The sequence below is a fragment of the Macrotis lagotis genome, chromosome 2, assembly GCF_037893015.1.
Source record: "Macrotis lagotis isolate mMagLag1 chromosome 2, bilby.v1.9.chrom.fasta, whole genome shotgun sequence".
Taxonomy (NCBI): Eukaryota; Metazoa; Chordata; class Mammalia; order Peramelemorphia; family Peramelidae; genus Macrotis; species Macrotis lagotis.
The window spans coordinates 135,958,294-135,985,578 of record NC_133659.1 but is presented as its reverse complement, the minus strand read 5'-3'; the positions used below and the strand labels follow the sequence as shown (position 1 = coordinate 135,985,578).

Genomic DNA, 27,285 nt, shown 5'->3' with positions numbered 1-27,285 from the left:
AAATTGAGGGGAAAGATGTAGAGTATTCTAACAGTCTCCATTGAAACAGCTGATAGCATGACTGCATCTGGAGTCAAGGACAGCCTGGATGAGATGAGGAAAACAGATCCAAGCTCTACAAAGAAGCACTGTAGGAAAATGACTCTACATCTAACAGGACCATCCTGATGACTTCCAGAGTTATCTGTTTGCCACAGATACTATCTCACTTTCCCCTTGACTTTGACTGATAGAAGAATGTGTCACAGACTTTTTATGGGAGCAGAGGGAGACATAGAAAGATGTATGCTTTGCTTAGTATTTTTACTTAAGCTTTACTGTTTTACTACTGTGCATTAATAAATAATTCCTTTTAAAAGATAATTAAATAAAACTAAAACATGGCCAAGGGCTCATGATCTGTAATATTTGAAAATGACCAGTCCCAACCCTTAAAGCCCTGAAAGGACCTAGAAGTCAAGACCCAGCCTGCTAGTGAGAATGGGGGCTCAGGTCTTATAAACCCAGAGATTAAATGGGTTACTGTGAAAACAGACAGTTATTTCAGTAGCTATTGAAAGTGCTTGTGTAGGGAAGTGGCATTGTTTTTTTATTTAGAATTGTTACTTAGAAAGCATATGTGGAGGATGAATTGGAGAGAGGGAAGATCAGAAGCTATGCTCCCAATTAGGAACTTATAACAATAAGCTATATGAGAGGTGATAAAGACCTGAACCAGGGAAGAAGTCAGCTAAGGCAAGAGAAAGGGACAGATATAATAAATGTCATCAAGGTCAAATTGGTAAAAAAAAAGTAGGAATTGATTGGCTATGAGGGATTAGGTAAAGTGGAAGATGACTTCATGACTTCAGGATCATGAACCTGAGTGCCTGGAAGGATGATGGTATACTCAAAAGGAAGAAGGAAATTTTGGGGACAGATAATGAGTTGTTTTAGACATGATAAATTTGAGATGTCTATGAGATGTCCTTAGAGAGATGCAGTTATTGATGTCAGACTGAAATTCAGATCATTGACTAAGGCTGGAATATTATATAAAACTGACTGAGAAATAGTCAAATAGAAATAGGAAAGACAAGAGAATGCAGTATCATGAAAACCCATTGAGAAGAGAATATGTTGATTAGCAGTATCAAATGAATGTTCCATGGTAAAAATGGATAAAATGTCACATCTGGAATTAGTCAAACCTGGCTTTGAATCCTACCTCAGGTACTAAGTCTAACCATAAGCAAGTTTAACCTCTGGGCTTAACCTCTCCAGACCTCTATCTCCTCATCTTTAAAATGAAGTGGCTGAACTCAATGACCTGGAAGGTCTCTTTCAATTCATAATCTATAAATGTATGCATACTACAGAAAAGACAGGAAGAATGAGGGTATCATTCATAAACTGAAGCAATGAAGAAAATAATGGGGAAGATTTTAATAACTTTTGAAGTGAATAGGTAAGAGAAAGGGACCTCAGAATGTGCTCTATTCTCTCAGCATTGAGAGGAGAGTAATCTCCACTATTGCAATTGTGTGTGACTGCTGCACCTCCAAGGTGGATATGAAGATGAACAAGCCTTGCCCTGAGTATCAGCATCAGACTTGTGGAAACCAGCATCTACCTCCCCTCCATCCCACCAGTATGAATCCTCAAAAGGACTATCCCAGGTTTAAGGCACTCTGTGAGTCAGCACCCACACACAATCATAGTTTAGGAGACCCTAGAAGTGAATTTTGTCTTTGCCAAACAACTAGAGGACAACTTAGTTCAAGACAAAAGACTAATTTTCCTTATGTAAACATGTGGTATACTCATCCACAAGTTCGATTACACACACACACACACACACACACACACACACACACACACACACACACCTATACACAGAGAATAGTCATGATAAGGGAACATGTAAGGAGGAGATATAATCAATAGGTGGTTATTAAGCACCCACAATGTCCCTGGCATGATGCAAAGATCAAAGGGAAACTGTTTTTACCTACAAGGATCTTGCATTCAAATTAAAACAACATAGACATAAATAATAGAGAACATTAATAAAATGATAATTTTAGATAGGATGTCACTAACTACTGGGGAGATCAGAAAAGGTTTCATGATGAAAGTAGCTCCTAAATTGAGTTTTAAAGGAATCTAGGGATTCCAAGAGATGACAATGAGGAGATAGTGCATCTTTTCTAATGATGAATTAGGTTCTTGGTCCTAGGCAACCATTTGACTTGGGATTAAAAAATTAATATTTGATTTTGAGACTGCCCTCTCCCCTGCCCTTCTGCAAAAACCAACAAGCAACATTCTCAGGAGCTGTGTGGAAGGCTGGCACAACAAAGCAGGAGTAAACTAAGTGAGGCAAACAGGGTCCACCTTCCTACACTAACTGTACATCATAACCTCCATATCCATTGTTTGGCAATAAAATTACTGATTCATTATAAACTTAGGTCCAACCAGCCCAAATAGCCAATTTCCCTACCAAAGAAACCCATGCTAGTCACAAGGGGCAAGAATTGAAGAAATATACTCACCCAACCTTTCAGTCTGGGGACTTCCCATTAAGTGGAGGCATACAGGAAGCAGAAGAAAAGGTCTTTCTAAGCACCTACAGGGTTCTAGGGTTTCAAGCCTGAGAGAGGAATTTCTGAACAATGTCATTCATGAACTCTAGCCATCTCTTTAGAGATCAAATCTCTGGAATCGTCAATTGGTCCATCCTCTCTCCATCCACTGTTCTGATTTGATTTCCCTTTTAAAAATGCTTTTAATTTTGTAGTACTCTGAGATGCCTACTTTTATTAAAAGGGTCCATCCTCAATTCTGACTGGATCTGAATACAATGTCAAAGCAAAAGTCTGAAGATTGGGAAGCACCGCATTTGGGTTTGCCTTGAAAGTAAACCCAAGTTTAGGAGCCTGGAATTAAGCCAAAGAAGACACATTTCTTAGGTAACTTGATTCTAGACATGCTGCCAGAGACAGAAAATTGTCTAGGCAACACAAGCCTCAATGATAGACTTGATAATCCCAAGTTCATATTTAGAGAAGGGAAATTTTCATCACAGGATAAAATTCTAAAAGTAATTGATTACATGTCTTTACATGTACCTGTGTTAGATAAAATACTGAAGTCTCTTCAGATTATGACCCAAAGGCTTAGAAAAAGACTTGATTTTAATAAGTATAAATGACATATATATATGAGAGAGAGAGAGAGAGAGAGAGAGAGAGAGAGAGAGAGAGACATATATATTTATAGATATGGATAATGATTGAATTTCACTCTCATTCTTAAATTTGCTCAATATATAGCTCTAAAATGGTGCTGATCCAACTGGATTGATTACATATATATAAAGAGCATTTGAAGTAAGACAGGAAAATTTTACACATCTTTGCAGAAGGGCCCAAAGTCATTCCACTTGTCTTTTTCCTCTAATTTCAAACATAAAGGTAAACTATATCTAGCCCAAGGGTTGTAATTAGAGGAAACAGGTGCGCTTGAGTCAATTCAAAGTAACAAGTTTTTCAATTTTCATTATGAGCAAATGTCAAGAAATCAGGAAATTTATATATCAGGGCTTATTTTTCTTGTCTAGACTTAAGTAATAGACAAAATGCTAATGTGGAATAAATTTTCAAAATGCATTATGAATATACATATCTATTTTTCCAGGTAGCTAGTTATTAAAACATTTTATCACCATACCTCTACATTAACATAATACAGTACAATCATAAATTATTGTTGCTGTTATTAACTCTTGGGACCTTGAAATAAAATATTAAATCATCTTTAGACCCTTAAATAAAATTAGTAAAATGAACCCTAAGCATAGGACCTTATTATAATGGAATCACCTTCCTACTGAAATACATAAAACATGATTAGCTTTACAAATGGCACTTTACTGTTGGCGTAAAATATGTTAAAGCAATGGAAGACACATTAAAAAATAATACCTTGATAGTGCAGTGGTTAGAACACTGGGACTGGTATCAGATAAATCTAAATTCAAATCTGGTTTTGGACACTTTAGCTACATAACACAGGGAAAGTTGCTTAACCTCAAAATATCTCTGTTTCTCCTGTAAAATGAGAATTAATAGCATAGATCTCCCAGGATTGTGAGAATTGAAATATTTTTAAAATCCTTTAAAAATCCTGACCCAAGGGGCAGCTAGGTGGCGCAGTGGATAGAGCACTGGCCCTGAAGTCAGGAGTACCTGAGTTCAAGTCCAGCCTCAGACATTTAATAATTACCTAGCTGTGTGGCCTTGGACAAGCCATTTAACCCCATTTGCCTTGCAAAAAAAAAAAAATCCTAAAAAAAAAAATCCTGACCCAATAGTAGACACTATAAATATAAGCTATTGGCAGAAACACTTAAGAACAACAGTCTCAGTATTTCATCAATGTTTGTTGGTTGATTGATCCTCCCTGACCCCACCCTAAGATACTACCTCACAACTAAAGAACACAATGGAGCAAAAGCAACAAATATAGCAACTGTAACCACATTTTTTTGGTCTGTATTCCTTTGACCTAGGTTCAATATTAGTCATTGCATTTGTTCTGATTTTGATTGCCTTTTTGACTTTTTTAACTTATTATTTTAGTCATTATGTAAATAGTTTTTCTGGTTCAGACTACTTTGCTCTGCATCAATTCATACATCTTTCAGTTCCTATTGTTGATCATTTCTTAAAGTTTAATTACATTTGTAGAAGTTTGTTGGACCATTCAGCAATCAATGTGCTACTACTTTGTTCTTTTTTGTTGCCAAAAGAAAATAGTATTGTAAATATTTTGACCTTTTATTCCTTGGAGTATATACCTAGCAGTATAATGACTTTGTCAAATAGTATGGACAGTTAATTGCTTTTCTTAAGTAATTCCAGATTCAAAAAATCTGGAACTTCCCTATGGAATATTCATTGTATTCTTTGTTCTTCCCAGTTTTCCACTGAGTGGCAGCATAACAACATAAATGGTGTTACTCTAGAATAAGATTGTTTTTCTTTTTTGTCTTATGGTAATCATATATTTGTGACTGGCTTAGAATAGCAATTAGGAATCCACTTAAATTCTGTGGTATCCTGTAAAGCAAAGCAATGTATGTGGATGTTACTGAAAGTCTAATATGAGGAAGAGAAGAGACAGCAGTTTTCAGAGAAATGGGAAATGGGAGTCAGAAGACTAACTTTACAATCCCAACTCTGGGCAAAGCTAGGGGTCCTTCTAAGACTTAGTTGCTTAACACAGAAAGTGAAAAGGATCCTTTCTCTCGTTTTTGGTGATAGTAAAAGCAAAGCTCACAATCTATGTCTAAGCAGAGAAGAAAATGTCATCCATTCTTTTCTATAAAAGGTCCTCATCCTGAGAGGAACTAATCTTTACCCTATACTGGGACATATTTAACAGGCCCCTGAAAAATATAAGATATCTTAATGAATTTGTATTATAACATTAAGGTTATTCAAAGTATCAGCTTTCCAGAATGATATGATTCATTACTTTAGTAATACTTTTAGTCTTTTGCAATTTATGGCAATTATTCTTTTTTACTTTTTAATACAAAAAATGTCAAAAGATAGAAATTTTTTAAATAAATTGTGACAGAGTTAAAACACTGACTCTGGAGTTCAGATATCATGTTTATTGACTCTGAGCAAGTCACTTAACCTATACAACTCTGGTCCCCATCTGTAAAAAGGGGTAATTGGAATTATCTGAAATACCTTCTAATTTTAAAAATGAAGTCATTGATAAGTGGTGCAGGGGATAGAGCATCAGGATTGGAAAACTCATCTTTCTCAGTTCAAATCTGGCCTCAAGTCATTTACTAGTGTCCTGTTTGCCTCAGTTTCTTCATCTGTAAATGAGCTGGAGAAGAATATGGCACACCGCTCCAAAATCTTTGCCAAAAAACCCAACAAAACATAAATAGAATCATGAAGAGTGAAAGCAACTGAACAACAGCAAATCACTGATCATCAGGATCCCTTCTAGTTCTGAATATGAAAATGAGAAGGGAAAAGGAGACAGGATAAAGAAAGAGAAAAAATCCATCTGGGACTGAGGAGTAGCCTAGAACTGCTCAATATTACTTTGGGAGCCAACTAGACTAAGTTTTTTCCAATCATGTCTGACTTTTGTATATTTAGGGTTTTCTTGGCAAAGATGCTGGAGTGGTTTACCAATTTCCTTTTCCAGTGGGTCACCTTTTGTCAAGACCACTCTACTATGACCTTTCTCTCTTGGATAATCCTGTACAGCATAGCTCGTAGTTTCATTGAGCTATACAAGCCCCTTCACCACAACAAGGCAGTAATCCAGAAGGGGAACATAAACTTAAAACTTAGAAAAATGTAAAACTTTTGATAATTTGTAAAGAACAAATAATTTTTGCAATATTATAATTTTTTCCCTAAAATTATGGCTCTTTTTTTTCCTGTTGACTCAAGAATTTGTTGAGACAAAGGAGAGATACTAACATATCAAATTTCCTTGGGGTTTTTTTAACTTTCAAATTTTCCTCCCATTTTCATGTTTAAAACAATTTTGATGTGTTCTTTTTTTAGTTTTTGAGTTCCAAATTCACTCCACCTCTCCTTCCCCTTACCCATCTATGGAGATGGCAAACAATTTGATATAGTTCTATGTGTATAGTCATGAAAAACATATTTTCCTATCACTTATGTGATGAAAGAAAGCATAGACCAAAACACAGAGAAAATAAGAAATAGTATGCTTTGTTCTACATCAGACTCCATCAATTCTTTATTTGTTGGCGGATAGCATTTTTCATCTTAAGTCCTTTGGAATTGTCTTGTATCCTGGTATTGCTAAGAATGGCTAAAGCATTCATAGTTGGTTATAAAACAATATTATAGTTACTGTTCTCCTGCTCACTTCACTTTGAAGTTCATTTAAGTCTTCAAGTTTTTCTGAAATCATCCCCCTCATCATTTCTTATAGCACAATAGAGTTTGAGATATGCAACTGCTAGATCATATTCCTTCACATTTTTTTCATTGATTCTTCCAGATAAATTGTTATTTTTTCTAGTTCTATAAAATAATTTGTGGTAGTTCTGATGATATGGCAATGAATAAGTAATTTCATTAAGGTACTGTATAAGTAGTTTCATTTAGTTAGAACTGTCATTTTTATTAATTAGCTTATTCTTTTCTCTCTAATTTTCACCCTGTCCTTATCCCCCTTTCTTTTATCCCATTCCCCTCCTACTTTCCTCTAGTATAATAAAAAAATTATTTTCCAATTAAGTGTGTTATTGTTATTATTATTATTATTATTCTTCCCTTTTTTGAGCCAATTTAATCACCCACCCTCACTTTCCTCCTCTTCTACTCCACTGTAAAAGCTTTTTCATTGCCCCTTTTATGTAAGATAATTTGACCCATTCTATCTCTCCCTTTCCCTTACTCCAAGTACATTCTTTCCTTATTTTTTAAGATATCATTCCTTCATATTCAAGTCACACCTGTGCCCTCTGTCTATTTATACTCCTCCTAACTGCCATAATAATGAGAAAGTTCTGAGGCAGCAGTTTCATCTTCCCATGTAGGAATATAAATAATTTAACATCATTAAGTTATTTCCCCTTTCTATTTTACTTTTTTTTAATGCTTCTTTTGAGTCTTGCATTTGAAGATCAAATTTTCTATTCAGCTCTGATCTTTTCAAGGAACACTTGAAAGTCATCTATTTCATTGAATATTCATCCCTCTCTCCCCAAAAATTATTATTTTCAGTATTTCTGGGTAGGTGATATTTAGTTATAATCCCAGCTCTTTTTCCTTTCAAAATACCATATTCTAAGTCTTCTAATCCATTAATGTAGAAGCTGTTAAATCTTATGTTATTTTGCTAGGACTTCTTGATATCTGAGTTGTTTTTTCTTTTTACTTGCAATATTTTTTCCTTGATGTGGGAGTTCTGTAATTTGGTTATAATATTCCTGAGAGTTTATATTTGGGTACCTCTTGTAGGAGGCAATTGGTGGATCTGTTCTAGACTATCTGGACAGTTGCTAATTCCTTGCTAATTTCTGAAAGATGAAAGATGATATCTTGGTTCTTTTTTTGATCATGACATTCAAGTTGTTAAAAATTTTTAAATTATCTCTCAGATCAGCTGCTTTTCCAATAAGATAATTCACATTATCTTCTATTTTTGTTTTTTTAGCTTTGTTTTTATTGTATCTTGATTTCTCATAAAGTCATTAGCTTGTATTTGCTCAATTCTAATTTTAAAGGAATTATTTTCTTCACTGAGCTTTTGTATCTCCTTTTTCATATGGTTAATTCTACTTTTTAAGGAGTTTTTTCTTCAGTGAATTTTTGTGCCTCTTTTTCCATTTTGCTAATCAGCTTTTTAAAGGCATTCTTCTTTTTTGAACTTCTTTTATCATTTGACCTAGTCTGGTTTTTAAGGTGATCTTTTCTGCATTATTTTTTATGTTTCCTTTACCAAGCTTCTGACTTGTTTTTCATGATTTTCTTGCATTATTCACATTTCCCAATTTTTCCTCTGCCTCTCTTACTTGATTTCCAAAATCCTTTTTGAGTTCTTCCATGACCTGAGACTAATTTGCTTTTTATTGTCTTAGATGAAGATACAGAACGTGCATTCTGATCTTCCTGTCACCGTAGTAATTTTCTATAGTCAGATTTGTTTCCTGTTGTTTGCTCATTTTTTCAACCTATGACTTAATTGACTCTTTGTTAAAGTAGGATTCTGCTTCCAGGGTGGAGGGAGCACTAACCCATGTTTCTGGAGTTTTGTGCAGCTGTTTTCAGAGGAAAACTGCAGTTTTTCTGGGTTTTTTTTTTTTTCAGGGTGGGATGATCTAAGATGTTTATTATTTTCCCAGCAAGCTCTAGTGTGCTAGTGCTGCTCCTCTCCTGCCACCCAGGACTAGGATCTATATCTAAATATGGGCTAAACAATAGAATCCTGTCTCAGTACTAGCAAAGAAACCCCTGTAATCTCCTTCTGACTAGTAGTTTTGATCCCCTTACTGACTATGGCCGAGTTGCTGCTAATTCAGTGGTTCCCAAGATGTACTCCTAGTTTGCTGGAATCCATCTGTGCTAAACAGTGCTTCACTCTTCCCCCAAGTGGGACAGATCTTTCCTGCTGACCTTCCACTGCCACTCTATAATTTGGTTTTTAGAGGCATTTGGGGAAAAGTTCTGACAAGTCCCTGCTATTGGGACAGTAGTTATTTTTCAGTTACATTTTTCAGTTCTAAAATGTCTCTCTTCTTCCACCCCCATCCATCCCATCTCACACTAGAAACACCCACCATTTGGATATGTATGTGTAAAAACATGCTATGCATATTTCTATTTATCCTTTCTCTGAATTTGAATAACATCATATTTCATAGGTACTTTGTAATTGATTTAAATATTTATAATTATAATATATGTAATATTGAGAAGAGCTTATTAACTTCATTTTTCTATCCACGATATTGCTCTTACTATATCCAATATTCTTTTTTGTTCTGCCCATTTCACTCTTCATTATGCAAGTCTTTCCATGTCTTTTTTAAATCAACCTCATCATTTTTATAGTGCACTCATTTGTCATAACTTCTTCAGTCATTCCCCAACTGATGAGCATCCCCACAAATTCCCAGTTCTTTGTCACCACAAGGAAAGTTGCTATAAATTTTTAGAACATGTAAATTATTTTTCCTTTACTTCTGATCACTTTGGGAAACAGACCTAATAATGGTATTGCTGGGTCAAAGATTATATGCAGTTTTATAATCTTTGGATATTAATCTATATTATGCTACAAAATAGTTGGATTAGTTTACAGTTTCACCAATTTTTCCACCTACCCTCCAACATTTTCCACTTCTATCATTTATACAATCTGACAGGTATGAGGTGGTTCCTCAGAGTTGTTTTAATTAGCATTTTGCCAATCAATAATGATAGCATTTTTATATGATTATACATTGCTTTTCTTCATTGAAAAACTGTGTTAATATCCTTTGATCATTTATCATTCGGAGAATGATTTACAATCTTATAAATCTAACAAAGTTCTCCATATATTTGAGATATGAAACCTTTAATTGAGAAGATATCTATAAAATTCCCCACCCAGTTTTATTTTCCTTCTCATCTTGATTAAATTAATTTTATTTCTACTCAAAATTATCCATTTAACATCTCATAATGCTCTTTATCTATTAATAAATTCTTCTCCTATCTATAAGTCTGTTAGGTAGCATATGTTCCATGTTCTAATTTACCTATGATATCCCACTTAATATCTGGATTGTGTATCCATTTTGACCTTATTCTGGCAAATGGTGGAAGATAATTGGTTTATATTCAATTTTTTCTGCACTGCTTCCCATGTTTCCCAACAATTTTTATCAAATAATTGATTCTTGTTCCAAAATCTTTATATTTGTCAAACTCAAAGTGACTATAATCTTTTATTACTGTCTATTCTGTTCCACATTTCTCTTTTTAGCCCATATCAGATAGTTTTAAGGTTTCTGCAAGGCAATAGGGTTAAGTGGCTTGCCTCAGGCCACACAGCTAGGTAATTATTAAGTATCGGAGGCCAGATCTGAACTCACGTACTCCTGACTCCAGGGCCCATGCTCTATCCACTGAGCCACCTAGCCGCCCCTATATCAGAGAGTTTTGCTAATTATCATCTTGTAATACAGTTAAATATTTGATACTTTTAAACCTTCTTCCTTTACATATTTCTCATTAATTCCTTTGAAGTTCTTGAACTTGTTTGTTCTAAGTGAATTTTGTTCTTATTTTTCTAGCTCAATACAATTTTTAAAAACTTAATTGGGATGGTATTAAGTAGATTATGTAGATTATGTGGAATTGTCATTTTTATTATATTGCTTCTGCCCACCCATAAGCAATTAAAATTTTTCCAATATCGTGGCAAGTATGCATCTAGATACTTTATGGTTTATTTTTGTTTGTTTTTTGCAAGGCACTGGAATTAAGTGACTTGCCCAAGGCCACACAGCTAGGTAATTATTAAGTGTCTGAGGCCACATTTGAATTCAGGTCCTCCTGACTCCAGAGCTGGTGCTCTATCCACTGCGTCACCTAGCTGCCCCTATTGATTCTCTTATATAACTCTCATTTCTTTCCCCAGTTTTTTCCTCTTCCTCACTTTTCATTTTTTTAATTGAGCTTTTCCAGGAAGTATTCTTTGAATCAGTCCTGATGCCCATTCACATTTTTCTTTGAAGTTTGTATATAGCCATTTTAACATTGTTTTTCTCTTCTGAGTTTGTTTTGATCTTCCATGGCCCCTGCTCCCTCCCAATAATTTTCTATGGTCAGTTTCTTTTTTTGTTGTTTGCTCATTTTCCTAGCCTATTTTGTGACTTTTAACTTTTTATTAAAGTTGAATTCTGCTCCTTGGGAGGAGGGAGTACTCTCCCAAGGTTTTTCATGCTACTGTTTTCAGAGCTAATACTGGAGACCTGTAAGTTTTTGGTTCTTCCAAGGAAGGTGGTATGGTTTAAGGAGAGATTTACTCCTTTAGCCTCAGAAGAAAAATATACTTTGGACCTGCTGAGTAGACAGGTAGGTCTTTTCCTTTTTTGGCTACACTAGTCAAACTATTCAAAGTTAATAGGGTATAAAGAATGAGTCTTCTATTCTCTATTTTGTAGGTTTATTCCCTTTCTGATCCTCTAGCAGTGAGGTCCATGTCATGTAAGCAATTCTATTCTTTCTCCAATAAGCATGCTGCAAAAGAACTCACCTTATTACTAAATGACTAAGTCCCTAAACTCTTCAGTTTGGGGTTACTTTTGAGTACTACTTATGAAGATTCCCTTCTCTGACTAGCAGACTATATTTTTGCATTGTTATCTCAGAAGTTTTCTCCACTCTAACCAAGAAGTAGAATTTAAGGAATGACATTATCTGAGGATTGCCCTCTGAGACAATGCAGATCCCCTATTCAGTGTCTGTGGACTTCTCCAGGATGCTCATCCATTTTCCCCAACAGCTCCCATGTCTTGGACCCGGTCTCTGATCTCTGACTTCTGCCCTAAAACTGTAGATGAGCCCATGCAATTAGCATGTAATTCTGTCTTAAGTCATTATCTGCTTTTGCTTCACAAAATGTCACAAAGGGGAGGTGGCTAGGTGGTGCAATGGATAGAGCACCAACCCTGGAGTCAGGAGTACCTGAGTTCAAATCTGGCCTCAGACACTTAATAATTTCCTAGCTGTGTGGCCTTGGACAAGCCACTTAACCCCATTGCCTTGCAAAAAAAAAAAAACCCTTAAAAATTTTTTTAAAAAGTCAAGGCAAAAAGGATTGAACGTACTTGTTGATTCACTTTTATAGTATTTTATAGTGGGTTCTCCCAGCAGAGTTCATGTAACCAAAAATTCCGTCAAATTAATCATCTTGGGGGCATCCCAGATCACTAGTGGTAGCACCATATAGCACCTATACATCCCATCACATGTGGGGTCTCCAGAAGAGATAGACTCTCTAAGTGTATATGAATTCAAAATGATATTTCATACCCACACACTCCCCCCCCACTAGTGGGTTTCTCTTCTCTTCAATGAGTCAGAAAAGACAATTAGCTTGAAAGGGAAGGCATTTAATGAAATAGCTCAATAAGGTTTTCCAGGGAACATTGCTCTTATAAACACAAATAAAATCAAATTCAGAATGAGCTGAGATTGGTGAAGAAAGCATAGAAAAACTTAACTTAAATATACAAACATATATATATATATTTGTGCATGAAGGTGTATATATGCACATATAAATACATATACACACATATAATGTTATAATAGTAGAAAATACTAGGATTCCATCTTACTCATTGCTTCTGCTCTAGACTTGCTCCTTCTTCCTACCAACAATCGCATTGTATGAAACTTTCCTTACTATATCATCCACAGTGGATGGACCATCTCCTATATACCTGCCAGTAATTTGACATCTATGATATCAGAGGTGAGGAAAGCAATCATAGTGCTATACACCTGCTGACCCTCATGCACAAAAGGAACCTTGGCATCCTCTTCTCCCTACTCACCACCACTTCCCCCCAGTTAAGAAAGAAAATTTATTAAGTACTAACTTTATGCCAGTCACTATGCTAAGTGCTGGGGATACAAATACAAAACAAAGACAGTTCCTGCCCTCAGTGTGTGAAGTGTAGTGGCTTGGGTTGTCCTGAAATAGTTATCTGAATGTATAATTTATTATATTCTTTTTTCAACAAAGGGATATAAAATGGGGAGCCACAGTTTCATAGAGTACGTTTGGTGTCTGTGTGTATGAAAATAAGTTTTTTTGAATTCAAAGTAGAGATTTTTTTAAGAGAATGGTTTCTACCATTTATCTTTTTATCTTACAGTTCAGAGGCTTAAGGAAAATGAAATCTTCATAAACTTGATAATTATTCTAGGGAGAAACTTCAGCTGCTTTGCTCCTGATAAGAGATGATGTCTGTCCTCAGAGCCATAGACATGATAAACTTTCTCCTCTAAATAAAAGTCTTCATATAGTAAAGATCCAAATGTGTTGCCTATTTTTAATTCTACTGTTCATCAAGGACAACATTTTTATACAAGACTTCATATTATTTGGAGTTAAAAGAAATCCTTGCTGGACCTTGTTAGGGGCTTGTTAGGGGCTTCTCTTTCAACAAACTACTGGGGTCTATTTGGTCTGAACTCCATTCATTTTTCTCAACCTTGAAATGAATGGAAATTGGGATGAATGGGATGTAAAAAGGCAACGGAACAACAGGCATTAAAGGAATTACCCCACAATTCAATTCTTTTTTTGACTAATTCCTGCTTTAATTATAGAAAGATAAATGGATTGATATGTAAATAATGTAGATAAATGGATATATAGATGATAGAAAGATGTGCATATGTCACATGTAATTATCTTTATACATGTATATATGCACCAACAAGCCTTTCTAGGATTTGAGCTAAGTTCTACAGTAATAAATAATCAAGTACTAAAAATAAATGCCATAAAACTTCAGGAAAAGTTTTGGTGAGTAATAAAGAAGGTATTGATATAAGAAATGGGGTCTGAGTTTTCAGCACAGAATGAAGGAGAGGTGAAAATTTGATTGAGGAACTTCCCAAGGGTTATGATGAGCACCTGAAGATTCTGAATACAAAAGTGACTTTTAATCATTGTTTTTAGTAAGATTAATCTGCTTAAAATGAATAGTCTATAAGATGGAAGGGGGGGTCATATCAAGATGGAAAAAAATTTTTTATACTTTCCAGTAAATACAGTTTTATTTTTCTCTTCTTAGGATCTGGGAAGCACAAATACCAATTACAAAAAAGAACCTTTTTATGATCATCAAAGGAAATTCAGTTGCTTTCCAAGATTGCTTTATTGCAGATTATCTCTTTTTACTGTCTTCTGTTACATTAACTTTCAGTCAGGATCCCAGTTATTTACCCCTTACAACGAATGATGAAAACCTTGTATATTTTGACTGGCCACCGTGTTTTCCTTCAACTGCTGCAGCGATTTCACATTGGGAGGCTCTTTTTACAAAGGATGCTTTCAGTACTTCGGAGAAGATCAGAATACCCCCCAATATCCTGCGTGAGGAAGAAAGGCGAAATATAGAGGACATTGGCCTAATTGAAAAAGGAATACTATTTTTAACAGCAGGTTTTGTTTATCTGAGGACAACAGACAAGTTCATAAAACTTGACCAGAAATTTGGTATTCCTCCAAATGTAAAAGGATTAAACACAAGAAACTTTTGTTGGCCTGAATTTACTCCAAAGGTTAGTGTAAGTTTATTGTTGTTCTTGAAGGTGTATTAATTGTTGTTTATTCCCTGAATATGAGCGACATGGAAAACAGTGGGTTTAAAATGTGATAAAAATGTCAGTTTAATTATAAAATTGGGGCCTGGATTTGTGCTTTCCCCAGCATGGTAAGGAGGATCTGTCTACCAATGCAGCATCTCCTCTTAGAGTTGCCTAGAGCATAGAGAAGTTGAGTAACTTGAATAGAGTCACACAGACAATATATGTCAGAGATGGAACTTGCTTGATACCAGGTCTTATAGGTTTCAAGATCAGCTCACCATCCACTCCAAGTGCCCCTCTCCTTCCTCTTTAAACCCATAAATTAATCACTGTTATTATATCTTATACTATACTGAGTACAATATCTGAACTTCACAGAAACACTGATTATTAGAAAGGCTAATTTTCTAGACCAGAAAAGGTTTCTTGGAAGGTATCCACAGATAGATTCCAGAAGGGGATCCATGAATTTGAATGGGAAAAAAAAAATTACACCTTTATTTTAGCTAACCTTCCTACCTGAAAAGTCACATTTCCTTCAATTATAAGAGTAACCCCTGAGAAAAGGGCCCTAGGCCTCCAGACTGCTAAAAGAATTCAAGACAGAAAAATGGTAAAGAACTGCATGCTCTAGAACTCATTTTACAGTTGAAACACCTGAGTCCTAACCTACCAAATGACAGAGCCTGTATTCAAACTTGTATTCAAACAAGTCCAATCATGATTCCATCGCATGTTCCCTTCCTTCTTTAATAGCTTCACAGAATGCAGAAGGACTTTGGCTTGAATTGAAAAGACACACATGGGGGGCAGCTAGGTGGCACAGTGGATAAAGCACTGGCCCTGGAGTCAGGAGTACCTGAGTTCAAATCTGGCCTCAGACACTTAATGACTACCTAGCTGTGTGGCCTTGGGCAAGCCACTTAACCCCATTGCCTTGAAAAAACTTTAAAAAAAAGACACACACATTCACATTTCAAGTCATGGCCTCTACATACTAGTAAAATAAATGCTTATTGGATTGTGGATTGGATCAGATTATAGAGAAGGAAAGACAAGCAACTTTACTATCTTTGTCTTTGATAGGAGTAATTAAATATGCTCTATTCAATCAATAAACATTTCTTAAAAATTTACTATGTGGGCCAGACACTGCATCGTGTCATTTAAGGAACGGTTGCAATAATGCTATGCTCTCAGTGTTATTTAAATAGGCTACCTTTCTGCAATAGCAGGATAGTGGTAGTTATGCCTCACAGTGACACTTCTTGGTGAGAAAAGACAAAAAAGTTCAGTATGTTGATCTGAGTGTACATTTCCCTGGGGGCATAGATGCAAAAGTACTACCTTTCTTGTCCACCCTCAGAGGCAGGTGACCCAGGGGTTTAGATAAGCAGGTGCCACAAGAATGCTGTCCATGACAAGATGGAATCCATGTTTTAAATTTCTCACCTACCTTTTCCATTAGGTCATGAGTAGGCCTTTAATGAGTGGTCATAACTTTTTACAATACTTCTAGCCATAGAAGCTATACCTCATTCTTACCTTCAGGTATTAGTTCAGCCTGTTAGCCTGTTAAGTAAATCTTTCTGGGAACTCTGGGCAGTGATTGTAAATTAGTAATAGTCAGCAGGATCATCTTAGCTACACCATTCAGGCATCTTCCGCTGTCCTGACAGCAACATTGAGATCATTGCATAAGGTTGACACTGCTCTGAATAGGCTCTAAGGCAAGAAGAATGAACTCTGGCATTGGTGTGCACTGACATTTATGCCCAAGTCAGGGGAAAGTGAAATATTACCAGTTTGCAGTTAGGTGCTTCCTTTAGTGGAGTGTGAAACAAGGACAATTTGAGTAAAACATACCAAGAACAAAACTTTTTGTCTTCATAAACTCTTGTCATTATCAAGAATTTAAAAAGTGGAGCCAATCCTTGAGTGGAAACTTTTAACAAATTATATCAACCTTTGGACTAGAAGGAATCAAGGCTTGAGTAAAACCAATATACAGCTTAGAGTAAGAATTCTTAAATGTGAACTTTTTAAAAAATATTTTGATAACTTAATTTCAATATAATTTCTGTTCCTTATAATGCTATGTATTTCAATTGTATTCTTTTGAAAAAAGCAAAAAGACCCATAGGCTTTACAGTACTGGCAAGGGTATCCATGACACACCGAAAAAAAAAAAAGATAACCCTTGATGCAACTCTTCATGATAATGGAGCAACTAGGTGGCACAAGGGATGTAGTACAGGGCCTGTAGTCATAAAGACTCATCTTTCTGAATTCAAATTTAGCCTCAAACTGGGCAAGTCACTTAACCTAGTTTGCCTCCATTTTCTCATCTATAAAATGGGCTGGAGAAGGAATGGGAAACCACCCAGTGTCTTTGCCGAGAAAATCTCAAGTAGGGTCATGAAGAGTCAGATATAACTGAAAATGACTGTATAGCAGCTTCATGATAATATTGAAAGCCTAATTGAGTTGAGGGTATAGGCAAATTATCATTCAGCCAAAAAAGGACTCTGAGATCAAGTCATAGGAAAGTGCCACCAGAGAGTCAGGAAATAGGTAAACAGAAGCTCTGAGTCTATGTAACTGTGACTTATCAGTAGATTGAAATCCATGTTTATACTTTGTTTTTGCTTTGTACTTTCAGTATTGTATCCCCAAATATTAGCCCTTATTATTTCATATTATTAAACACCCAGAGGTGAAAGTAAGATGGCAGAGAAAAACTAGCATTTTTTCCAAACTCTTCCAACACTACCAGAATACATACACACATACACACACACACACACACACACACACACACACACACACACACACACAAACAAACACACAAACAAAACTGAAAAAACATCAAATCAAATTCTGAGTACAAAGCCAACAAAAAGTCCCAGTGAGTCATTTTTTTTAGCCTAGAGCAACTTAAGAAAAGAGAAAGAGTGATTTCTAGACACTGAGGTGGAGCCTGGATAAGAATATGGCAGTGCTAAAGTCCCACCAGAAATGACAGCAACACTGGCCTGTGACCCTCAGAGACAGCAAGGGAACACCCAGTCCAAAAAAAATGCCAAGCATCCTCTTCACTTATACTTGGCTCAGACTAAGGTACCATTTGGTAGTACTGTTTGCTCATGACCCAGTTTGGGATCACAGTTCCAGGGTGGTTTGTTCCTGGTTGCAGTTCTGGGTCACAGAGGATTGGTTACAGTCACAAGAGAGTTGAGGCCTTACCTGTGAAAGATTAATCAGAGCACAGGCAGTGACCAAACTTCAGCTCAACCAAACCTCTTCCTCTCCCCAATTCCCAGAGGTGAGCAGAGCCCAACTGTCACCTAAAGTCCAAAATCAAGAAATAGGCAGAAATGAACAAGCACCAGCAACAAGGAATCTAACCATAAAAAAGTTCCTATGTTCAATACACCAACTCAGAAGATGATGATTTGAAAAGATTACAAAGCCTTCAAAAGGAAAAAAAAAGTAAATTGTTCCTAGAAGAGCTAAAGTACAATAAAAAAGAACAAAATTTATTTCAAACACCAAGTAAGAACAATAGATGAAAAACCGAGAAAAGAAAATGCAGACATTCACTTAACCTTCTGCATTTTTTCCCAAACTAAAGAGAACCAGACTCAGTCTCCTTGGTTGCTGGGATTACAGGTGTTCTCCACTAGGCCTGGATCCTAAAGTCTACTGAAAATGACGCCAAATGCCACTATAATAACCTACTGCCTCCAGATTGTACTTTATAATTATTTTATACTGTATTTCCTTTCACAAAGTATCTACTCCACATATTATCTTCCATATGATAGGACCACATATTATCTTCTTATATGATAGGACCATAAAATGAATGAATATTCATTAAAATGGAAAAAAGCAAAAAAGAAAGGGGGGGAGTTGTTTATTTATAAATAGAGACCTTTGAGGGTCTTAATTATCTAGTTATAGTTAGTGGATGTCAACAAGATTACCAGTACATGCTTGAAAATGGAGAGTTGTTAAATATTATAAGGGACTGTTGTGTGTGGGAGTACCGTAAACTTTCATCACCTGGTGTCCTCTAGCACCAGTGTGTTATTTACTGGTTGATTGTAGAGTTCCACGGGAATGGGAGTGGACCAGGGACTGGAGAGGATATTTAAGCACTTGTATTTGGTTTAATAAATGGAGATCTTGGAGAACTAGGAGAACTTATCATCCTTGTCTCTCTTGTGTCTCTTGTCTCCCGCCCCTTCAACATTTGCCTGGGTAAGGATAAGCTAGCCAGAAGAACCTAACACTTCCTGAGCAGCTAGCCTAACAGGAACCTAACAGGATATCTCATGAAATGATATGCAGTTCATTCCATAAGTCATTCTAGATAATCTAGGTGGTAGCTAATGGCATTTTTATCCTTGAGGATGACTGCCATTGAACTCATTTTAATTTTTGTGCAGATCTAATGCCTCAAAAAGTAAACTGTTCTAGAAAACTTGATATTTCCAAGTTGCAACACCATAGACAAAATATGTTTCTGTAATCTATAAGAATGGGATATGTTGGGGTGGCTAGGTGGCGCAGTGGATAAAGCACTGGCCCTGGAGTCAGAGTACCTGAGTTCAAATCCAGCCTCAGACACTTAATAATTACCTAGCTGTGTGGCCTTGGGCAAGCCACTTAACCCCATTGCCTTGCAAAAACCTAAAAAAAATGGGATATGTTACTGAATCCTCCACGAGATTGTGTGCTCCTATATTATCATCTATTTACATGCTTTAATTTGTGGCATGTCTCTTTTAATCTGAGCTGTCAGACTCATGTTGTAAAGCACCCTAGTTTATGGCATCTCTCTCAGCTTCAAGGTGCTTCATCAGAGATACTAAGATTTGGAAGAGGGTGGTTTCCTATGACTGTGTTTCAATGTATAGCTTGAGAATGGAAAAGATACATTTCTCATCCAAACCGTTCTATCCAGATTTGTTGACATTATGAAGAGGTGTCTCTGATGGTACTAAAAAAACAGATACAAGGAAACAGACCTAAATTCTATATTTGATATTGCCAACAAATGACAGGATTTCATTAAATAGCACTTCATGCATTATTAAAACCTAATTTTTAATTTTAAATCATCAACTCCAAACCAATTCAATCATTTTGAAACCTTCTATCTACCCAAATCTCCCAAAGAGTTTGCACATTGTTCGGTTTTCAGGACTTCATTCCCAAACCAATTCTGTCTTCTTTTTATTGGTTCTAAACAATAAACTCATTTTACAAATGAAAAACTATTTTACTCAGACAATATTTTACAAAGAGAAGACCCTTATTGTGCTTTGAGGAGAAAAAGGGGAGGAGAGACACAAAGTTCAGTGAAAGGGTACTGTATCCCTTTCAGTGGAAAGGATACAGTTGAATGTAGCATCCCTATTTTTGTATTGCCCAATTCTAGTCAGCCTGTGGAGAAATTTGAACTTTTCATATTTTTTTAATTCAGAAAGCTGTTATCAGTGGCCTTAGCCTTGAATTCACTTAGCCATTTAAGTCTTGAGAAGGGTTTCGACACAACAGCTAGTTGGCACACCCAAAAGAAAAGAGATATTTAAATCTATTCTCAAGATTCTAACACTATGATCCTGGGTAAGTCACTTAATGCTATTTGCCTTAGTTTCCTCATCTATACAATGAGCTGGAGAGAGAAATGGCAGATCACTGCAGTATCTCTGCTAAGAAAAAACCCAAATAGTGTTGCAAAGATTTGGACATGACTGAAAAGACTAAAGAACAACAAAAGGATTTTTTGAAGGAATGAGTCCAATCCATATATAAAAGAACATTCTATTAGACAATGCTGTGGTAGATAATATCTATAAAAGTTGTTGAAATCGAGGCAACTGATTTGGTTTGTCAAAAGTTATTGTTAGTAACATTATTACCAGCAACCATAATAATGAGAAAAGTAATACAAAACCTTGATAAAAGTCCTTTCTATATCCATTGACCATCCCTCAAATAGGCAGAATTTCTCTGCGATTCCTGATATAAAAGGAAGATAGAATCAATTTACTGTATTGTATCCTGAAATAAAAAAAGAAAAAAAGGCATCTGTACTATTGCGTTGACACAGCAGTAACAGCTTTATATATCTTATTCTGTATTCTAAGTCTGTCGCTTATCTTTTGGGAGGTGGTTAACAAGATTTATGATCTGGTTTCTGATACCACAGAATCATTACATTGATTATTGTTCTTAAGTCTTTCAAAAGTCTTTTCAAAGCTATTTGTCTTTACAATGTTGTTATTGTACAAATAGTTCTCTTAGTTCTGTCCACTTTATTGTGTATCTGTTCATATAAGTGATCCTAGATTTCTCTGAAGCCATATCTTCTTCATCTCTTGACAACCCAATAGCATTCCACTACAATCATATACCATCATTTGTTTAGCCATTCACTAATTAATGACCATCCTCTTAGTTTTTAATTTCTTTGCCATCACAAAAAAGAATATTGTTAATACTTTCGTATAAAAGGTTCTATTTCTTCTTTTATCTCTATGGATTTTTACATCATGTAGTGATAGTAATGCAGAGTTTAGTATCTTGGGGGGAGGGGAGAGTTGGGGAGGGGAAATGAGAAAAGTTTTAAATTGCTTTCCAGTCATGACTAGACCTAATAAAAATTAATACGCCTATTTTTCTCATTGATTTTCAAATATTTGTCATTTTCCTTTGTCAATTTTCAACTTGATGTTTGGGAGGTGGAACTTCATAAATGCTTTAACCTGTTTTTTTCTAATTATCACTAATTTGAAATAGTTTGAGTTCTTGCTTTGAAAACTGTCTGTTCATATCTTTTCACAATTTCTTAATTGGGGAATGGCTATTGCAATAACCATATCACTGATCTACTTCCTCAAGTCTCTCCTGCTCCAATCCATCTTCTATGATTTTTCTAAAACCTAGGTCTGACAGGTCATCTCTGCCCCTGTTCATCAAACTCCAGTGGCTGCCTAGTACCCCATTATCAAATATAAATTTTTTGTTTTGTCAGTTTAAGTTCTTAATAGCCTGGCCTTTTCTTACCTTTCTAGTCTTCTTCTTCATTATTCTTCTTCACATATTCTATGTTCTCACAACATTGACCTATTCTCAGCTTCTCTGTCCATGTCTTTATCCCTCCATACCTAGAATGGTGCCTCATCTGTACCTTTTAATTTTATTATCCTCCTTCAAAACTCAGATCAAATTCCTCCTACTTATAAGAGACATTTCCTGGTTCCATCTCCACACCTACCCCATTGCTTAATGCCTTCTCTCTTATGAACACCTTCCATCAATAATGCAGAGTATATATCTTGCAGATATTTGGTTGTTTACTTACTGTCTTGTCCAACAGAATATAAGTTTCTTAAAGGAAAGGACTGTATTTTTGCCTTTCTTAGGTCATCATTTACCATAGAACTCAATAAATGTTCATCAAGTAGATCTTTACTCAGTTGTCCTTCAAAGCAACTAATATCTTGATAATTTCAGTACTCAAGGGGAAAGGCTATATAGAAAGGACTTTGTTGCTTAGAATGGATGGGATAATAATAACTAACAACTAAGAGAAAGCAAAGCTACTCAATTATTCCATTTTCAAAGATGGGCAAAGTATGGCCAAATGAATGGTCAAAGAATAAGGTGAGAAATAAGCATTTATTATGTGCCAACTATATGCCAAGTACTGTGATCCTCAAATAACCATCAAGAATAACTTTTGCAACTAAAAGACTTAATAAAATGATTATAATTGGGAGTTGATACCCCAAATAGCTAAGATTTTGTAAGGGAACATCCCTTCTGGTAAGGGAGTTGCCTTTGATAAATTCAAGTCCACCTATATGTCCAGTTACTGCAAGAACTGGCAAATGAAATTACTGAGATGTTTTTCAGTAATACATGAAAAGTTTTGTAAAACAAGGAATGTATTACAAGGATAAAGAGTGGGAAATGTCTTAATTTTTTTAAGGAGGAGGAGGATAAAGAGAACAAAGTCCGGATTCCTCAGGATATTCTAGAATGCATCATTAAGAAGACATTTGTCAAACATCAGAAAAGGAGCTAGGAGAAAAAAGGTTGTCATATGAAATAGAAGTAATAGTTTTGATTTCTCCTGACAAATTTTCTAATTATTTGTTTGGAGAAAAGTGGCAAGTCAAGGAATGAAGTTATATAAAAAGTACATCTAGACTTGATGTCGGGAAAAATTTCCTAACCATTAGAACTGCCCAAAAGTGAAATGAATTGCTCTAAAAAGTAATAGATTTGGGGCAGCTAGGTGGCGTAGTGAATAAAGCACCAGCCTTGGAATCAGGAGTACCTGGGTTCAAATCTGGTCTCAGACACTTAATGATTGCCTAGCTGTGTGGCCTTGGGCAAGCCACTTAACCCCATTCATTGCCTTGCAAAAATCTAAAAAAAAAAAAAAAGTAATAGATTCCACTTCACTGGAAGTCTTCAGGGAGAGGTTGGATAACAGTTTATTGGGTAAATTGTAATGGGAATTTCCTTTTTAGAAATGAGTTGAATTAGATTGCTGCTAAAGTCCCTCTCTATTCCAAATTCTATGATTCTGTATTTATCTGTAGAGGGGCTGTGGCCTAGCAGGTCATATTGTGCTAATATTCTAGAAGCACCTGTTTGATTCAATAGAGAGAACACTGGGTTGACCTGAGTTCAAATCTCTCACTAGCTGTAGCCCTGAACAAATCACTTCATCTCTGTTTACCTTAGTTTTCTCAATTGTGAAATGAGGATAACAGCAGCATCTACAATACAGGATTATTGTGAGAATAAAAAGACTTTTGTGGCACAAAGTAGGTATTATACAAGTTCATTTTCCCTTTCCTATGAGATGTGATAGAGAAAAGTCTGTCTCAAGGTTATTAATATCTTGAATCATTTTCTACATTTGACCATTGTCAGAGATGGAGAACAGGGATGCATTTGAGAGGAACTTAAAACTGGAATCACAAGATTGGCACTCTATACCAGGAGTCCAACCATTGTTTATCTATTCTCAGAATAATGCTTTTAAATGCATAACATAAAATACATAGCATTACAAAGAAAACCAATTATGTTGAAACATAGTTCTTAGACTATTGTTATTTCCCCCTACTCCCCACTGAGATCTATCCACAGACTTCTGGCTATGAATACCTTTTCACTCTAAGACTAAGAAGAGGGAAGTCTTACTCCTGACTTCTTAGATGAGGAAAAGAAATTTAAAAAAAAAATGTTTTTTCCTTTACTATCTTCACAGAGATAGTAGTTACCTATTATATTTTCCCAGAGATTTTAGAAACTCTTTACTTCTATTTTACCTCTCTCTTTAGGGCCTATCCTCTCTATTCTTATTTCCTGAAGTAAATTCACTACTCCATTATTAACACAAACCTTCTTAGTGAAGTACTATATTTCCCCATGTATAAAACTTGCCCATTTTAAAAAAAATTTGGGGTCTAAAAACTGGGAGCATCTTATGCAGTGGTTGTAGTTTTTTACTTGTATTTCCTGCTTTTTCATGCTTGTTATCTTTACACTTGTTGGTTTGCATTTGTTACTGGTATCATGGATTTCATTTTGCAACATTCTGCCCAGAAATGGCTCAGAAATGATTTTTCCTACAGTGCTGAGTTCAAGTTAAAAGTGATTCAGTTTGCAAAAGTGAATGGAAATCATGCTGCTGAACATCAGTTTGGTTCTCCTCCAACTGAGAAAACAGTCTGAGACTGGCCACGGAAAGAGGAAATCCTACTGAAAATGCCCCAGCAGAAAAAGGCCATGAGAGGCAAGGCAGCAAAATGGCCTGAGTTAGAGATGGAATTGAAGAGATGGATAGAAGAGCAAAGGGCCATTGAAATTCCTGTGTTCACAAAGATGGTTCAGCAGGAGGCCGGAATAATTGCTGGTGAAAAAGAAGTGACTGGTTTCAAATGACACAATTCAGGTTCATGAAACAGAATGGAATAAGCATGCGTCCATGCACCAGACTTGCCCAAAAGATGCCTGAAAGCTATGAGTAGAAGGTCCTTGAATTTCATTGTTTGGTTATTCAGTGTCAGAAAACACATCAATTTGAGTTGGGACAGATTGCAAATGTGGATGAAGTCCTTCTTCAATTTGATATCTCAAGTAACAGAACTATTGTAAGAGGGGGTGAAAATTGTAATTGTGAAGACAAGTGGACATGAAAAGAGCCATTAAGGTATACAGTTGTTCTAGTTTGATATGCCGCCTATGCTGATTTTCAAACACAAAACAATGCCAAAAGCCATTCCTCAAGCAGTGATTGTTCCATATTTATAACAAGGGTTGGATAGATCAGGATGCAGTAAAGATCTGATTTGAGAAAGGTGGGAGCAGGAGACCAGGTAAGCTCTTATGCAAATCTGCCCTATGGGTGCTTGATCAGTTCAGGGCACCCATGACAACAAACACAAAGAAGATTGCTGCAGAGCAAAAAACAAAACTTTCCATCATATCTGGAGGCTTGACATCCCAGGTCCAACCACTTGACATCTGCAGTAACGAACCCTTCAAAGCTTCTATGAAAGACAAATGAAACAATGGATGGAGTCTTCTGGGGACAGTATGACACTAGAAAGAAGAGTGAAGAAAGCAACTGTAGGAGAAGTTTGTACCTGGGTGAAAAGATCCTGGGATAATAACGAGATTGAGATCATTGTCAAGTCATTTAAGAGGTGTGGCATTTTCAAATGCCATAAATGAAACTGAGGATAAGGCAATATATGAAGACAGTGCTTTGTCATCAAACACAGATGAGGAGCTAATGAATGGGAGTTTGACAGTGATAAGGAGTTCTATAAATTTTATGATGAATAAAATGAGTTCAGTAACTTTATATAATACTTTTGGTCCCTAAAATTAAGGTGTGTTTTCTACTTGGGGAAATACAGTGTGTTATCCTGCCCTTTTGACCTACATAGACTCCTAGTTCTAACTTCTCTACAATCCCTAATGGTAAAGGTATTCATGACTTCCAATCTCCAAGACCACAAGGGCAACAGCCCTTAGCTCAGGAAGTCTTTCTCTGGCATCATTCTTGCCCTACTCAAATCCATGCCCTAGAATACCCATCCACCAAATTCCTATTTTTAGGGTTATCTGTTTCTAAGTTCCTTAGTAGAACATTGATCATGACCACATTTCAGTGCCAATCAGCAATGGATAGTTTTTCCTGGAACTTCTCCCTCCTTGCTTTTTCATTAGTCAAATCACAAATCATGGTTTTCTGCTTTAGTTTAACTTTGTGTAGTTTAGTTGCTCTGCGTTTCACAATAAGAAATCCTAGATTATATCAGATAATGAGGTAAGCTTGCCTTGCCTTGCTCTCTCCCAATCCACTATAGTGGACTTGCAGATAAAGTGGAGACCTCTAAGCCTCACACAACACAAAGGAACTGAACCAGAACATGAACCCTGGATGACTTTCATAAATTTCCCATATCTTATAAGGTACCCTATACCTATAGTCTGTTTGTTTTGGTTCTCCCCCAATATTTATGTATCTTGGCTCTCTAGAAACAATCTAATTTGGGGGTATCCACACAAATTGACTATGGTTGACAGCAGTGACAAGTGACACTCCAGGCCAAGGGATGAAATGCAGAGGAAGGAGAGAAGGCCTGTTTAAACTATTGCCATTGCTAGAGATAAAAAATTACATATCATATGTGAAAAAAAATAATAAATAGCATGGAGGTATCCACAGCTGAGTTCTTAGTGACTATGCCAACTAATCACAAGGTTTGTAAGGACCTATAAACCTGGAAAGGCATTATGTATGAGCAAAGTGATGAATTGTATGTCTAATAGCCAAAAACAACGAGTCCCATCACCAAATTAATTTCAGGAGAATAAATTGGAATCTGTATTACTAAAATCCAATTTATTAGGAAAAATGGAAATAATAATAGTTTATATAGTGGTCTATGCTTAAGAAACACTTTATATGGAGAATTATGCCTTCCACATCATGACTTTCTTCATCATGGTTTCAATATATCATGACTTGGTATGAGAAATTAAATGGGAATTTGGGGGGGGAGAATTTGCAGAAGCCATAAATGATGGGCAAATATTGGCAGACAACATAGAAAAAAAAATTTAGAAACCCCAAAATTAATAAAGTATTTTTACAGTATTGTATAATGTCAATATATTTTATCTTTTAAGACCCTCTTAATTCAGACTATTTTCCTGTTATGAAAGGAGGGCCAAAAAATTTTACAATGATTTTCCAAATTGCAAGAGTGCTGCATCCCTCATTCCTTTGATGTGGAAGGGATAACTATATTATTTTATTTGCTACAAACAATAACCATTGAGGAGGATAGCT

General features: G+C 35.9%; 1 protein-coding gene across 4 annotated transcripts in view; it reads left to right on the top strand.

Annotated features, from left to right (window-relative positions):
• Positions 1–27,285, top strand: part of LOC141513238 (cation channel sperm-associated auxiliary subunit epsilon-like) — a 193,916-nt gene that overhangs the window by 80,641 nt on the left and 85,990 nt on the right. For all 4 annotated transcript variants that reach the window (XM_074222866.1, XM_074222865.1, XM_074222867.1 and 1 more), the window contains one exon: positions 14,366–14,855. In XM_074222866.1, the coding sequence (XP_074078967.1) occupies positions 14,366–14,855 (490 nt within the window). The remainder of the gene's footprint in view (positions 1–14,365; positions 14,856–27,285) is intronic.